Below are 18,181 nucleotides of genomic sequence, written 5' to 3'. Positions count from 1 at the left end.
GGCAGAAGTGATCACATTTACATTTATTAAAAACACAGGAAAAACAATATTGATTGATTAAAACTACATAAAATATATATATATAAGCCAATCCTGACATGAAAACTAGCAACCTTTTGCTTCTACCTGGTCAATGTTTTGGCAGATAATCAGGTCATATCTTTTGGATAATCTAATGACCAATGTATCACCCTTGTAATAATATGGTTAGAGACTCTTGCCACCAGCTGTGAAACAAAATAAAGAAACATAAAAGCGAGAAATAACATTGCTTAGGATGGAATTGTCATCTGCTGTTTCTGTTGCTTATTTAATACTGGTACGCAGCTCAAGGCACTGCTTAGAAATGTTCTGAAATAGAGTTTGACACTAAGCCATGTGAGATATTAAGGCCTGGTAAAGATGGTAGACTCTAAATAAAAGCCTTACAAGCAATAATAGAAAAGGAGATGCAGAGGTGCTTAAGGATGGAACACCAGAGTTCATGGCCATTGTAAGCAAATAAATCAAGAAATTGAAGGTATCTGAATCAAAAATTGGATATCTCAGATTGGCTGCTCAATATTATAGAAATAAGGTAGTTGAGATATTAAAATTAAACAGCAGTGAGTCAGTGTTTAAGTAGGAGCAACTTTAGGTGAGTGAGTACAGGAGGTGATAAATAATTGAGATATGCAAGCAAGTTTATGGATCAAAGAGAGTCTGCAGATGCTGGAAATCTTGAGCAATACACCTAAAATCCTGGCGGACCCTAAAGGTCAGGCAGCATTTATGGGAGGAAATATACAGTGAATATTTTGGGCTGAGACCCTTCAACAGGACTGGAAGGAAGAGGGAACAAGCCAGAATAAGAATGTGAGGGGAGAGGAAGGAATACAAGCTGTCAGGTGATAGGTGAGACCAGGTGAGGGGGAAATGATGTAAGAAGCTCGGCAGTGACAGGTTGAAGAGATAAAGGGCTGAAGAAGAAGAAATCTGATAGGAGAGGACACTGCAACATAGAATAATAGAAAGGAAATGGGGAACAAGAGGATGGTGATTAGCAGGTAATGAAGGTGGGGAAGGAGAAGAGAAGTGGTGAGAGGGCCATGAGAATAGGGGAAAAGAAAGGAGGGGGGCTAAACAGAGATGAGTGGTTACCAAAGGTTCGATAAATCTATATTGGTATCATCAGATTGGAGACAATCCAGCCAGAATATGAGTTGTTACTCCTCCAGCCTTCATTTGGCCTCGTCGTGGCACTGGAAGTCATGGGCAGACAGTGAATATGGGAATAGGAAGTCTGACTGAAGCATATATTCTTCCAATCATAGGTCATGGAAATCATTGACAATGCAGATGTTGGAAATCTGAAATAAAAACAGAAAATATTGGAAACACTCAGCATCTGCGGAAAGAGAAATAGTGTTAACCTTTTAGGTCATAGACATAAAGCTTCGCCTCCCTTCCCACTGATGCTGCTGGATCTGCAGAGTTTTTCCAGTATTTTCTATATATCACTCCATTGTTCCATCACTTACATGTGACTATCTACTGTGCTGGATCAATTACCAGTGTGAATTTGAAAGACTGTGCACCTGATTGTTTTTCTGACTCAAGTGAGGCAGCGGAAGACAGTCTATGGAAGGATGTATTCATCCCAAAGAAAGAAAACCATGGGAGAAAGATTTAATTGGGCATGGAACAGATACTTTATTCACCACCTACTTTCTTTTCATAGCTGTAAAAGATAATTATATTTCCTGTTGCCAAAATTGCATTCAATTTTCTCAATTATTATGTTGCTTGATGCAAGAGTTGATTCATACTGACTGATAATCAATTATTCCAAAGCCTGATGAGGAAGACTGAAACATCCTGAAGGTTATTGCCAGACCAACCAAGCATCTGCATTCTTGTTGGACTTGCCACTGAGTCCAGAGTCATGACACTGTTTAATTGAAGAGACAGGTCGTCAGCTTGTTCTGGGAAGGGTTGCCATGGGAATGGTGACCCCATTATTTTCCTGTAGAAAATGATAAATGCTTCGCTTACTTTAATTAATTTTGCTGGTTCTACTTTTTAATATTTCACCATATTTAAATTAAGTTTTGTATCTATTTGAATAGTCCTTGCATATCTCTGATTATCAGAATTATCAACAAAGATTATCGGGCTGGAATTTAGGCCTGCTCAATGATTGGAGCCCATTCTGTCTCATGCAATGCCACTCTGGATCACACCTTTTGGCCTTCAGTCTCTGAATAAAAGTCTGAGAGGAAGGTGAATTTATGCAGAAGGCTGAATCCAGCACAATCCAACCATATGTGATTTTTATTTACAGTTCATCTAATCCAACAGCTTCATTAAAGTTCACAATACTTTGTTGAACTCTTCCGGATTTCCAAATACAGCACGTGGAGCAGAAACTGATCCTCAGTTGCTTCCCTCTTCTGAAATTCAGATGCCTTGATGTGAAGGGAACTCTGCCTTGGTGGAGTGTCACTTACCACTGCTTTTGTATTGCACATCCCACAGAGGTGACCAAAGGTGAATTTGACTACATCTGACCTTACCTGAAGAAGACAAATTTCCAAAAGGATATCAAAATGAAGCAGTTGTCAGTTAATTGTGCAAATTCTTTGTGAGAACTACTTTATTGATGCCGGTAAAAGATGATATCCAAATAGAAATGATTCTGCATCAGATTTTTTTACATTTTGCACCTGCAATGCTGAAGTTATCTGCCACAATATTAGCAGTTGCGGGCTATAACATCTTAATTCAACATTATCTTCTTTGATTACTTTATTTTCTTTATCTTACAGTTTACGGAAACAAGGTAAAAGAGGACATTCATTTGTTACGAACCCTGTAACTGGGTGTCTTACCAGCAAAGATAGAAGTATCCGTTGGAGTCTGATGATACTATTTTTAACAGTATTTATTAGTAAAAATACACAAAAATAATATCAATGCAAATATACAGATAATATACGTCATCAATACTAAACCTAAAAGTGCAGGTATAATAATAATCAATAAGAAATAAGCTCTATCGTTGTCTAAGGGATAATGAATTGTCCGATGGAAATATGAAGTTCAGTTCAGTTCATGCAGGCTGCAGTAGTTGTTGGTCGCGGTGTTGCAATTGTTGGAGAGAGAGAGAGAGAGAGAGAGAGAGAGAGAGAGAGAGAGAGAGAGAGAGAGAGAGAGAAGCAGTAACAGCTATTGACTTGCCAACTTTCCTTTTACGATCTTGATCCGTCGATGCGTTGTTGTTGTGGCCATTCACGTATGACCCCTCCGTCCTTTAGCTAGACCGTTATTCCATGGCGGACTCATCACCCAAGCAAGGGTGGACACAGACACAAGCCCCCACCGGTCTCTTAGCGTCTCTCCTGGTGCATCTGAGGGGTGTTCCCCAGACCCTACTTTTATCCCCACTCACGGGGTCTCAGGTGTCAATCAGGTTGGGATGATGCAACCCATCAACCAGACAACTCTGGTTGCCTCCTGAGGGGTTTCAATGAATAGAACCGTACCCAATACACAATCCTTCTCCAAGAGACAATAGCAGTAATCAATGGTTCCGTTCTGCTTTTGTTAGGAGAGGCATTCCACTTTTGTGTATCTCTGCATTGTCTCTCTCTCATTTCCTTGGTATCAGACCCGAAATAGTAGCGATTTTGCGATTCTCAAAAAGGGGGGGGGGCGACTTTGCACCTTTCTGCCCATCAGAGTTGCTCCTCATTCGTAACACCCCCATCCTTCTAAGAATTTTCACCCAAAAGGGGAAAATTAACTAATACAGAGTCTTACAGAATTTCAGAATCTAACACAATACAAAAGAGTTTTCAACTACAGAGCAATACAGTTATACATTCAATTTAGCATCTAAACAGTTAGCGATTACATTGTCACTTCCTTTAATATCTTAATATCTTGTACCTTAATAAATTCCTGTAGCATCAGACTTGAATTTAATAACCACTTATTTTTTTATTCCTTTTCTTCAGCAAAAACAAAACTAAAGGGTTGAGATCTTAAGTATATAATACAAACTGTGAGCCAATATATGTGTGATTATTCTGTAGTACATTACAAAAGTTTATGCAAATACTAATTTTTATCTTACTTTTAAACTTAACAGTCAATCTTTCATGGTGTTGTCTTTATTATTTGCATGCTTTGTCGAAATCCCTCAATACCAGATCCTGTTATTTAAAGTGGCATTTTGTCAACCTTCGCCTCTTTTCCATTTAACTCTCACGTGGTTAGCTTGCTCACCAGTGTGGAATAGGCTTTCGCATACTCCTTTCATAGGAGTTATTTTATCAACAATGTTTTCCATACTTAGCCCATCTTCCGAACTTCCTCACAATTCTTTATGTTTAAGCAAGTCATTAATTTTATCTTCAGGACCCTTCATTCTATTAATTTTTAGTTTAACATCTGCAATTGATCCCTCTTTGTCCAAACAACATTTCAAATTCTGCCTCTTCACAGCACACCCTTGAATAACATTAGCGAGTGGGGTACCTTTACATTCCAAATCAAACTGTAATTGATTCACAGGCACCTTGTTAACAAGCCATTGTCCCTTCAGCCTGGTTACTGCTTCTGACACCAATCCAGACTTTAAACTTTCTTCATTCAATTTATGAGCTACACTTTTCCCTTCTCCTTCAATAATAATATTCACATGACCAGCTTCCATCTCTTCACTATCTTTTAACACACCTTTGAACACAAACAACTGGGAATTTTCACTTCCCACTAGGACCAAGGTTAACCCTTTCTTCACTGAACCAAGCCCATCTGACCCAAAAGGACTGCATTCCTTTTCAACTAAATCAGATACCTCAGACTTTTCCTGAGTTTCATTACTAGCTTCAGTACCATGTGCATCCACATCTTGAACTCACTCAAACGGGACATCTGCCTCTTCCAGGCTTCCAATACCCATCCCTTTTTCAAATTCTAAGTTCCCCTGATCCTCCCAGTTACTCTCTGGGCAACTCCCTTCCGGAGTAAACTCAACCCTGCGGGTTAAAACAACCTCATCTGCTAACCCAGCAGACTCCTTCAAGGTAATGGCATCCTTTTCATCTAGGACTGCCCTTATTTCATTATCGGGAACACATTTAAAATTTTCAACTTCTTCAAACAGTTCTGTCAAGCCAGACAGATCATCCATGTCCAACCCTGGACCTTCTAACAGCCTTATCTGTTTCTCATCTTTACTCTGTGCCTCTATACATTCCCTCCTGGCTAAGGGTAGGTCTACCTCCTCTCCTTTACTCTCTTTCACCTCCCTATTCTACGTTTTTTCCATCCCCTAACCCCTCTTGGTACAGGGTCGGTAAAAACGTCTCAGCCAAATCGATACTGGACTGATTTAAACTGGTCTCTTTCTCAGCTGCCTTTCTCGACATGCTGCGAGTGATCGCGCATGCGGGATAGATCTTGGAATCTAGGGGCGGGTCCTCAACACTTACAGGCTGGCTCATCAGCTTCATTGCTGACCACACCTCACCACCTGCTAAATCATTACCAAGGACGTCCATGCCAGCTCTCGGGAATTCTGATCGCAATCCCTATTTCAACTGGTCCAGATACCAGATCACAATTTATAATGATCCTATGCAAAGGCACAGCTTCTGTCCCTTTTCCTATGCCTCTCAAAACTACCTCTCCAGTCTAAGGACCAAAATCTAGTACCTTACCAAGAATCAATGACTGCTCAGCTCCATTGTCTTTCCAGATCCGCACTGGAACTGGTGTTCCTCCCTCTTTCACAGACACGGTCCCTTCTGAAATAAATTTCTCAGGCCCCTCTCGTATTTTATCTACCTGGGGCTTTCTCGTCGATTTGCTGATCGACACAATACACCCTGTAAGGACTGCTGCGTTCCCTTTTCCTGTCTCCTTCCTCGGAGCAAAGCACTTAGATGCAATATGACCAACCTTTCCACAATTAAAACAGGTCAAGCCAGGACCCCTCCTGCCGTCTTGCCTTTCTTCCTCCTTACTTTTACCACTAGCTCCTGGCTGAATTTCTGCCTCAGCCGGCGGGCTTTCTCTACCGTTCCCACGGTCTTTCTGGTAACTCTTATTCGAGGAAAACGTTGTCTTGTGGGTTAGGGCATATTCATCTGCGAACCTGACAAATTCTGATATAGACTTATTCGGCCTCTCGTTCAAGTACATCCGGATATCATCCGAAACACAACCTTTAAATTCTTCAATCAGAATTAACTCTCTGAAATGCCAAAAATCCTCTTCCACCCTTTCTGCCGCACACCAACGATCCAAGAGCACACCCTTCTCATAGGCAAACTCTGCATACGTCTGATTCCACACTTTCTTTAAATCTCTGAACTTTTGTCTATATGCCTCAGGTACCAATTCGTAGGCCCGAAGAATAGCCTGTTTTACTTCCTTGTAATTCTCATACTCCTCCACAGGCAATGCCGCATATGCCCGTTGTGCCTTCCCTTTTAACACACTTTGTAACAATGCCACCCACTGATCTCTGGGCCACTTCTGATTCACTGCCACCTTTTCAAAATGCAAGAAATAACTATCAACAGCCGTCTCCTTGAACGGAGGTACTAACCTAAACTCCCTACTAACATTAAACCTCTCCTCTCGGTCTGCCCCTTGGACCCTTCTCTCGTGCTTTAACTTCTCCATGTCCAGCTCATGCTACCTCTGTTTCTCCTTCTCCTCTTACTCCCTCTATTTTTCAGCTCTTTCCTTCTCCTTTTCAGCTGCTTCCAGCTGTTTTAACCTAATTTCATGCTCCCTCTTCTTCTGTTCCACGTCCAGTCCTCAATTTTTCCAACTCTAACTGAGCCGTCCCAATAGCTGGTACCTTTTCAGGGATATTGTCCAATACCTCAGCCGAAAACACATTCCTCTCAATATAATACTGAGTTATGGCCCTCCGCATCTCCCACTTTTTCATTGACGACCTCACCTCTGCGAAATTTAGTCCTTTCGCAATATTTACCAAGTCCGTCTTTGTGGCCTCCTCTAGCGCCTTCAAAGTCGGGTTTTGTGTAAATTTGTCTACGTCCATCTTTGCTGGTTTCCCGTCTGGTTACCCACGCAACCAGATCCAAGTCTGGACTTAAAAGCCCGATTCACTGGCCCTCCAATTTGGTATCAAATCTCGAGACGAGGCCCCCAGTTGTTACGAACCCCATAACTGGGTGTCTTACCAGCAAAGACAGGAGTATCCGTTGGAGTCTGATGATACTATTTTTAACAGTATTTATTAGTAAAAATACACAAAAATAATATCAATGCAAATATACGGATAATATACGTCATCAATACTAAACCTAAAAGTGCGGGTATAATAATAATCAATAAGAAATAAGCTCTATCGTTGTCTAGGGGATAGTGAATTGTCCGATGGAAATATGAAGTTCAGTTCAGTTCATGCAGGCTGCAGTAGTTGTTGGTCGCGGTGTTGCAATTGTTGGAGAGAGAGAGAGAGAGAGAAAGCAGTAACAGCTATTGACTTGCCAACTTCCCTTTTACGATCTTGATCTGTCGATGCATTGTTGTTGTGGCCATTCACGTATGACCCCTCCGTCCTTTAGCTAGACCGTTCTTCCGAGGCGGACTCATCACCCAGGCAAGGGTGGACACACACATATGCCCCCACCAGTCTCGTAGCGTCTCTCCTGGCATGTCTGAGGGGTGTTCCCCAGACCTTACTTTTATCCCCACTCACGGGGTCTCAGGTGTCAATCAGGTTGGGATGATGCAACCCATCAACCGGACCACTCTGGTTGCCCCCGAGGGGTTTCAATGAATAGAACCGTACTCAATACACAATCCTTCTCCAAGAGGCAATAGCAGTAATCAGTGGTTCCGTTCCGCTTTTGTTAGGAGGAGACATTCCACTTATGTGTATCTCTGCGTTGTCTCTCTCTCTCATTTCCTTGGGATCAGACCCGAAATAGTAGCGATTTTGTGATTCTCAAAAGGGGGGCGGGTGACTTTGCACCCTTCTGCCCATCAGAGTTGCTCCTCATTCGTAACACATTATTGTATATAAAATTAACCATATTAACAAATTATTGAACAGATTTAAGATTGAACTGTCTTTTCCATTTGCAGATTCCCCTTCTCTGCCTTGATTTGTGATACGTTCAAAAGATTCTTATTGAATGGCTTGATGGGATCTAAATCAGTGTGTGATCTTCACTGTTTCAGGGATCCCAGCTGAAGGCTTTGAAGGAGGTGGCACGTCTCTGTGTGTCAGGAGTCCTAAAGAACCAGCCTCCCTTTATGAGTATCGTCCCTCCCAGGACCACAGAGAGCGGGATCTTATTAACCAAAAACAGTTCCCGATTTCCTTCCTACCAGCCCTCCAGAAAGGTAAGTGACATATGCATGTAAACTAGGCAACTACTGAATTTAAAATAAAAGTGTGGGTGCTGGGAGTCTGAATAAAAACAGAAAAAGAACATAAAATGCTGGAAACACTCAGCAGGTCAGACAACATCTGTGGAAAGAGAAAGAGTTAATGTTTCAGGAGGAAGACCCTTTATCAGAACTGTGGATATAGTTATGCAAATTTGAGGGAAGCAAAACCATTATTCCATGAAACTGCTTAAGCAAGGTTCAATGATTTACTCATTAGAATCATTTACTGGGGATCAGACTTTCAAATTAAACCTAAAAACTGTTCATCAAGAAAATGCAATGGATTTTTAAATATTCTACTTGCAAAATATTGTCAAAATAGTCAATTAATATCAATACTCTGCATAATAAATTGTGTGTCCTCTTTCCCAAAAATAATCCTTCTTTGTTGAGGTGTCTAAGAAATGGAAGTACACTCAGTGGCCAATTTATCAGGTACCTCCTAGACCTGTTAAAGTGGCTAGTGAATATATGTTCATGGTCTTCGGCTGCTGTAGCCCATCCACGTCAAGATTCAACGTGCAGTACATTCAGAGAAGCTCATCTGCACATCACTATTGGAATGTGTGGATATTTGAATCAGTGTGGCTTTCCTATCAGATCTCTCTCATTGCTGAGGCATTTTTGCCCATAGACCTGCTGCTCACTGGATATCTTTTATTTTTTGCACCAATCTCTGTAAACATTAGAGACTGTGTAGTATGTGAAAATCTCAAGATATCAGCAGTTTCTGAGGTACTCAAACCACCCCATCTGGAACCAACCATCATTCCGCAATCAAAGTCACTTAGGTCACATTTCTTCTCCATTCTGATGTTTGATCTAAACAACAACTGAACCTCTTGACCATGTCTGCATGCTTTTATGCATTGATTTGCTACTATATAATTGGCTGATTTGATCATTGCATTAACATGCTGATGTACACATGTAACTAATAAAGTGACTGCTGAGTGCAGAGCTGTTCATCCAGGATTGGTCAGGAAATACATTAAGAGTGTGCCAGAAGGCTGTGAAATTCTCCTCTGCAAAGGACAATTCATTATACATCAATTGTCAATTTTAAATCTGTGTTCATTAGCCCTTTTATTTAAAGTTATTAATTATATGGGGAAAGGCCTGACATAGGACTAAGTGACAGATTAACCAATATTTAATTGACTTTGTGAACAATACTATGCATCTCCTCACACAAAACTTCTGAATGACAACAACTTAGGAAATGAGTCATTTCATAAATTAAGTTTCAAAGCTTATGAGGGTCACCTTGTTCTACACCATGAACCAACCTGGCATTTGCTCCTGTCAGGCAAATTCCAGGCTAATGATTAAATATGAGGGGGAGTTAATTAATCAAAAGGTCAGTCGAGGGAGAACCTATAGGGAAAGTAGATTCTGAAAGTGACCTTACATTATGCTTGCCTGTAGCACCGGCATGTTGTCATTTAAATTTTGCTGACTAGCTTGTATTGCCATTCGATGGGAGCTAAACTGCATAGTCCATGAAATAGAGTTTGCAGAATGTTAATGTACAATTAACCCATACCAGTTGTTCACATCTGGGCAGAAGTACCTGATGGCTGCATAAATCCAGCACTAACCATTCAATCAGCATATGCTTCCCCACTTTGGCCACCAGCTCAGAAGCTGGTCAATCACTGGGCACAGCTTTCTTGGAGTCAGATACAGTATCAGAACATTAGGTCCCTAAAACTCAAGATTGAAACATTCCAATGCAGAAGCCTGATCTGGATGCGACCAAGGGAGCTCATGAAACATTTCAGATGGGCATTGTGGTGTTAGAACGACATGTGGTTGGGAATCGATGCAGCAAAAGACCCCTTTTATAATCCTTGGGAAACAACATGACCACCCCATCTGTGCTCTCTGGCAAGAAGGTATGAAGTGTAATCAGTTTTTGTTGAATCAAGTGTAATGGAGATCTTGTTTTGCAATGGGAGGTTTTGCAAATGTCTCCAGCTTTCGGCTGGTAGAATCATGCCTCCATTATTGATATCTGTCCAAGTTCCAGTGACTTGGACAGACATTAACAATGGAGTCCTTTCCCTGCCTCAGGATTGTGGTTGTTGTTGGATCAGGCAACATGCGTCACTGAGGATGCTTTTGTTTTCAACAATAACATGTTTCTCACTGAGGTTCAGTTGGAAGAATCGTTCACTGAACACCCAAGGCAGATGCAGCATCCTGCTAAAAGCTTATCAACTTGTCTGCTCTGCCTGCCCTCTGCTCCTTCTCCCAGTCACGTTTCACTGAGAGGATCCAGCTCATGTAGCCATGTCAATAAGCAGTGGCTTGTGCAAAAGCTATTTGCACCAGCCGCAGCAATCCTGGTGATTTTGAAGAAACATCAGGGCCATGTTAAGTTATTGAACCAGCAGTAATAATCAAGTTGCAAATAGACTATGGGTGGTTGATAGCATGGTTTGAAAGGTTCCTGTTGATGTCAATGCTATGACATTAAGAGAAGAGGTAGTTGAAGAGGTATTTGTAAATCTAACTTTAAAACAATGTTAAACACAAAAGATTTTATAAATGCTGGAAATCGAGAGCAACACACACAAAAGGCTAGAGAAACTCAGCAAGTCAGGCAGCATTATGGAGAGGAATAAACAGCTGATGTTTCAGTCTGAGACCCTCCATCAGGACCGGTAAGAAAGGGGAAAGAAGATGGAAGAATCAGTCTGGCTTCTTCTGCCTTCCTTTCTAGTCCTGATGAAAGGTCTTGGCCCAAAATATTGACTGTTTATACTGTTTTATACCTCTCTTATACTGCTGTTTATACCTCTCTATAAATACTAACTGAGTTGCTGATTTCCTTCAGCCATATGTGTGTGTGTGTGTGTGTGTGTGTGTGTGTGTGTGTGTGTGTGTTGCTTTAAACAATGCTTTATAGTGATAATACAGGCCCTTCAGCCCATGATGTTGTGCTAACTTTGTAAACTACTCCAAGATCAATCTAAACATTACCTCTCACGTAGCCCCCTGATTTTCCTTCATCCATGTCTCTTAAGTGTGTCTTATATATCTGCATTGACCCCTTTACTCCCAGCACTACCACTTGGTGGGGAGGGAGGGGAAGAGGGGTGGAATTCTTACCTCTGACATCCTCTATACTATCCTCTAATCATGTTAAAATTATACCCTCTCGTATAAGCAATTGTTACCCTGGGAAAAAGTTGTTAGATCTCTACCCTATCTATTCCTATAACATTTCTTGAGGAAATACAAGCAAGGTAGATAAAGTACTAAGTGGGGTACTTGGATTTTCAGAAGGCCTTTGCAAGGTGTAGCGCATGAGGCTGCTTATCAAGATAAGAGCCCATGGAATTACAGGGAAGTTACTGGCGTGGATAGAGCAATGGCTGATTAGCAGAAAACAGTGTGGGAATAAAGGGATCCTATTCTGGCGGGCTGCTGGTTACCTGTGGAGTTCCATAGGGGTCGGTGTTAGGACTGCTGCTTTTTACAATGTATATCAATGCTTTGGACTATGGGATTAATGGATTTGTGACTCAGTTTGCCAATGATACAAAGATAGGTGGAGGAGCGGGTAGTGTTGCAGAAATAGAGAGCCTGCAGAGAGACTTAATAGTTTAGCGGAATGGGCAAAGGAGTGGCAAATGAAGTACAATGCTGGAGAGTGTATGGTCATGCACTTTGGTGGAAGAAATAAACGGGCAGACTATTATATAGATGGGGAGAGAATTCAAAATGCTGAGATGCAAAGAGACTTGGGAGTCCTTGTGCAAGATACCCTAAAGGTTAACCTACAGGATGCGTCAGTGATAAAGATGGCAAATGCAATGCTGGCATTCATTTCTAGAGGTATAGGATATAAGAGCAGGGATGTTGAGGCACTCGTATAAGTGCCTTATATGAGTGTATAAGGCACTCATGAGACCATACTTTGAGTATGGTGTGCAGCTTAGAAAGGATGTACTGACATTGGAGAGGGTTCAGAGAAAATTCATGAGAATGATTCCAGGAATGGAAAGGTTACTGTATGAGGAATGTTTGGCAGCTCTTGGGCTGTATACCCTGGAGTCAGGAGAATGAGGGGGGATCTCATAGGAATGTTCTGAATGTTAAAAGGCCTGAACAGATTAGATATGGCAAAATTTATTTCCCATGGTAGGGGAGTCTAGGACAAGAGGGCACAACTTCAGGATTGAAGGACGTCTATTTAGAACAGAGATGCAAAGAAGTTACTTCAATCAGATGGTTGTACATCTGTGGAATTTGTTGCCACGAGCAGCTGTGGAGCCTAAGTCATTGGGTACATTTAAGGCAGAGATAGATAAGTTCTTGATTACCCAGGGCATCAAAGGGTATAGGAAAAAGGCAGGGGAGTGGGATGACAGGAAGCCCATGATGAATGGTGGAGCAGAGTCGATGGGCCAAATGGCCTACTTCTGCTCCTATATCTTATGAACTTGTACAATTGGCCAATACTTTGAAGGGGGTGATATGGGAGAATGTGTTAAACAGTTCACCAACAGTCCAATGGACATAAGAAACCCATAAATGTATGTCAACATTATTTACCTTAATATAGTCAATTCAACATCCAACTTTCCTCCAAACACTGGATATAATGGAGCTGATTATTTATAACATTTAAAATTCAGCAGTTCACAAGCTCAGATAGAAGAGTAACATTTTATAATTTCTTTCTATCATTTTCTTGTGTAGGAGGAGACTGGCTGAAATGGTGCAGCAAATTCATGTAAAGCCTCTCACTCCCTTCATTTCCAGGAATCTGATCACCAGATTAGACATGCAGCCTCTGAACCCAGAGTAAAGCATACAGTGGAAAATCATTGGTGCCTTAGAGCTCTCAGCTAAAGCATCCAAGGATTTAGATCTGTATGCCACAGGATAAAAGCAGCCTTCCTGTCCCTCTGAACAAAAATCAGATATAAAGCACTGAATCAGCCTTTGAAAGCTATTGCATTAATTTTATTCCAACTCACACAGAATAAATATTACTTCTGCTACAATTTCCTGAACAGGAATCTGGTCTAATTTTCACTATGCATTATTCTTATTGTCTTCCTTGCATGTTCTGTACTCAAGTTTATTACTTTTTCTCTGCAGAATATTATTTCAGTGAATTTAATTGTTAATATCTTCCTTATATTTTCAAAAACAAAATATTTGCATCAGAACATTGTAGATTCATACGTGATGTTGCTATGTCCTTATCTGTCAGTCCAGGCAACCTAACTTCATGGTTGGGTCATTAGACTGGGCATAGTGTTGGCTTTCTATCCATTTTGTTTTGCTCTCCAGTGACTTCAATAACATATGGAATTGGTTGGCCGTTTAACCATCATTGTGGTTGATATTGACTTTTGAAGCCAGTTATAGTTGCCCCATCGTAAACACAAGAGATTCTGTAGATGCTGGAAATTTCGAGCAACGCACACAAAATGCGGAGGAACTCAGCAAGTCAGACAACATCTATAGAGAGGAATAAACAGTTGATGTTTTGTACCAAAACCCCTCATTAGGACTGGAAAGGAAGGGAGCAGAAGCTGTTGCATTTTTTTCTCGATCCTTGATAAGATGTGAAATGCAGCAGACTGTTGAAAGATTTGTGATGAGTATACTGCCTGGTAAAGATTGCTGGGTTTCTAATAGAAATCTTGCAATGATCTGTTTTTGTTGCAGCATGAACTCAGTGGTGGGCATCAAATAGAGGAAGATGATTAAAATCCCCGCAGTTAACTTCAAAACGTGTATGTCCCTTGTTTGTTCACATAACCTTGTTTAAAAGGATATTACTGCTGGGAGTGAACTAACAACATCAATTTGAGTCTATTCTTGTTAGGGATATCCAATATGTTGCTGAGTAAATCAGATGGCTTAAAATACAATTACCTTTGAAGATGTAAGTGAACAGATCTCTTCATTTTGATTTTTGGATTTTAATTCATTTCTACCATAAGCAATATTTAACCAGTCTGTTGAAAAGCATGGAATGGGCTCCTTATTAAATTCAGGAATTTGGCAGTTATTCCTGAATTCAAACAGATGGCCTGACATATTCTCAAACTTGATTTACTGAAAAATGACTAATTGCAGAACAGGTAGTTTCCTGCACTCAGTGGGTTACATTGCCACTGAGCAGATGCCAGGGTTATTGTTTTCTTCTTTTAAATTTGGGATAGAGTTTGTTTGGCCACTTCTAATTGCCTTTTAACTAAATATATTGCACTATTTCACAGAGCAGTTAAGAGTCAGTCTTATTACCAATGTGTATTGGCATGCGATTCAAGCAGATAAGAGGAAGGAATTCCTTTCGCATTTCTGACACTACAATTTTATTCCAGATTTATTCTAATAACTTTGTGAAAATCTCCACCATTTCCATGTGAGATTCAAACTCATGTCTCTGTACTCTGGATTGCTAGTATATCTACTACACTTCTAAACTTTACATTTCATATATAGTTTTAGTCTCTATACTATTGGCGGGTTACACTTGCTGTTATCAGGGAACAACAAGTGAGAGATCAAGACAATCAAATCATGTCAACGTTGTTTTATGAAAAAAGTATCCTTCATAGGTATGTTCAAGGTCTTCCAGGATATAGTAAGCAAAGTTGACAAAGAGGGACCTGTAGATAGATTCCAGGAGACTTTTGATAAAAGGCCATTAAAAGGCTGGAGCACAGTTATAAATTCACCATATTGGAAAGGTGTATTAAGAGACTGAAGAGTGGAAATCTGAAATAGAAACTCAAAAGTACTGGCAATACTCAACAAGACACAGCCAGTATCACTGCGGAGAGGTTCAGGTCAGTCAGAATACTAACTCTATTTGTCTTTCCATTGGTGCTGCCCGAGCCGAGTATCCCCATTATTTTCTGTTTTAAGTTCTTTTCTAACAAATCCCTTGAGGCAAATGCTGCTAGAACAATTTCGACCTATCCACCAGCATTTTATGATTTGCATACTTAGCTGTGATACGTCACCTGCTTTCACTGCTCTGGGCTCCATGCCTGCAGGGTCCGTGATGTGTATTCTGCTCTGCATTGAACTGAAGAGCTGAGGCAGAGGCTATGGCCTAGTCTGGCTGCTCCAGGCTTCATATCTGAGGATTCACTTCCATGCTAAATCCTATTTGCTCATTTTCATGGCTTGTACAATTTTTTTTTTGCTCTCTGCACATTGGGTGTTCGACAATTTAATGGGTTGTTTGGGTTTTTTTTAAATTTTGTGATTACCTGTAAGGAAGCAATTCTCAAGTTGTGTGATGTATACACACCTTGATAATAAATGTACTTTGAACTTTAAAGTTCGAACATCACATTGATCCTCCCCAGTGACTAGACCTTGAATTTAAAGGAAATATTCAGATTGTTTTTTTTGGATTTGAGCAGGATAACTTCACACATTTATCTATTATGTTCTTCTTTTCACAGCTTTCCTATCCATAAAAATTGTGTTGTTCCTCGTGTTTCACTCTGCACAATTTGCTATGCACAGCATAAATCATTAGAACTGTGAAGGCCCTGATATATCCCAACAGTCTGTGTTTGTTCCCTTAGACGTGAACCCCCTCAGCCAATTTTTAATCCATATCCAAAGACTATCTCCCATTAGACACATCTCATGTGTGTTAATGACTTTCACTATCACACATATAAATGAAGAGCAATTGGTCGGATGAGTTCCAAACAATGTGAAGCCCTCCAAAACAGAAGAAAGAGAAAGGAAAAATGTAACAAAAATAAAGGTTAATGATTATGACATGCAGGAAATTTTAAAATTACTGATGTTGTAGATCTGAAATAAAAACAGAAGATATGGAAATACTCAACACCTCATAGAGCACTTGAAACAGTGAAACAGAATTCAGGCTGAATATCCTGCTTAGCATTTCAGGCATTGCATTTTTTTTCTCAGAAACAAACAAGCATTGTTCTTGGAGAAGTCAGATCGATGTTTTTCTTTCTCAGACTGCAAAATGTAAACTAGATGCTCAAAGAATACATCCAATACATTTTTAAGGGCACTCCTTTGACTGTCCAGAGTTAATGAATGCTGAAAATCTGAAAAATAAATAGAAAATGCTTAAAGGGCTCAGCAATTCAGGCAACATCTGTGGAAAGAAAAATAAGTAATTTATCAACTCCGGGACATAATCCAGAGTAACACTGGTGAAAGATTCATGAAACCCTGGAGGAACAGTGCAAATGTTTTTAATGGTCTAGAAGTTTCCCCTGGTCTTGCAACACATTGATGAAAGAAGAGCAGGAGATGTAGTGTATATGGATTTCAGCAAGGCATTTGATAAGGTACCCCATGCAAGGCTTATTGAGAAAGTAAGGAGGCATGGAATCCAACGGGACATTGCTTTGTGGATCCAGAACTGGCTTGCACACAGAAGGCAAAGAGTGGTTGTAGATGGGTCATGTTCTGCATGGAGGTCAGTCACCAGTGGTGAGCCTCAGGGATCTGTTCTGGGACCCCTCCGCTTTGTGATTTTTATAAATGACCTGGATGAGGAAGTGGAGGGATGGGTTTGCAAGTTTACTGATGACACAAAGGTTGGAGGTGTAGTGGATAGTGTGGAGGGCTGTCAGAGGTTACACTGGGGCATTGATAGGATGCAAAATTGAGCTAAGAAGTGGCAGGTGGAGTTCAACCCAGATAAGTGTGAAATAGTTCATTTTGGTAGGTCAAATATGATGGCAGAATATAGTATTAATGGTAAGACTCTTGGCAGTGTGGAGGATCAGAGGAATCTTGAGGTCCAAGTCCAAAGGACACTCAAAGCTGCTGCGCAAGTTGATCTTGTGGTTAAGAAGGCATATGGCATATTGGCCTTCATCAATCATGGAATTGAATTTAGGAGCCGAGGGGTAATGTTGCAGCTTTATAGCACCTGGGTCAGACCCCACTTGGAGTACTGTGCTCAGTTCTGGTCGCCTCACTACAAGATGGATGTGGAAACCATAGAAAGGGTACAGAGGAGATTTACAAGGATGGTGCCTGGATTGGGGAGCATGCCTTATGGGAATAGGTTGAGTGAACTCGGCCTTCTCTCCTTGAAGCAACAGAAGATGAGGGGTGACCTGACAGAGGTGTATAAGATGATGAGAGGCATTGATCGTGTGGATAGTCAGAGTCTTTTTCCCAAGGTTGAAATTGTTGCCACAAGAGGACACAGGTTAAGATGCTGGGGAGTAGGTACAGAGGAGATGTCAGGGGTAAGTTTTTTATGCAGAGAGTGGTGAGTGTGTGGGATGGGCTGCCGGCAACGGCGGTGGAGGCGGATACGATAGGGTCTTTTAAGAGACTTTTGGATCGGTACATGGAGCTTAGAAAAACAGGCGGCTATGGGTCAGCCTAGTAATTTCTAAGGTTTGGACATGTTCGGCACAACTTTGTGGGCTGAAGGGCCTGTATAGTGCTGTAGGTTTTCTATATTTCTATGTTATGTTTCTAACAATTTTCCAAACCATACCAATCAGAGAAATTCAGTCCCCAAGATTTTAGTACTCTACTTATATCCCAGGAACAGCTCTAGTTCAATAATTTAAAAATATATGAGTAAATAATTGGCTGAAAATTAGTCTGTGGGATAAATTAATATTATAAACACATGTTCATAATACAATGATTGTGGTCCCACACTGATCACAGAAACATCAGTCTACAGTTTTAGGTTTCATCTTAAAGTTTCACTAAACTACAGCAGAAAACCAGGAGCATCCCAAAG

General features: G+C 40.7%; 1 protein-coding gene across 2 annotated transcripts in view; it reads left to right on the top strand.

The window, feature by feature from the left end:
* The window catches only part of luzp2 (leucine zipper protein 2), a 405,480-nt gene that overhangs the window by 322,611 nt on the left and 64,688 nt on the right, over positions 1-18,181 (top strand). For both annotated transcript variants that reach the window (XM_073049725.1, XM_073049724.1), the window contains exon 9: positions 8,215-8,379. In XM_073049725.1, coding sequence (XP_072905826.1) covers positions 8,215-8,379 — 165 coding nt within the window. The remainder of the gene's footprint in view (positions 1-8,214; positions 8,380-18,181) is intronic.

The sequence above is a fragment of the Hemitrygon akajei genome, chromosome 6, assembly GCF_048418815.1.
Source record: "Hemitrygon akajei chromosome 6, sHemAka1.3, whole genome shotgun sequence".
NCBI classification, from domain to species: domain Eukaryota; kingdom Metazoa; phylum Chordata; class Chondrichthyes; order Myliobatiformes; family Dasyatidae; genus Hemitrygon; species Hemitrygon akajei.
Note: the sequence above shows the minus strand (reverse complement) of the source record. Positions and strands in the feature narration are given on the sequence as shown.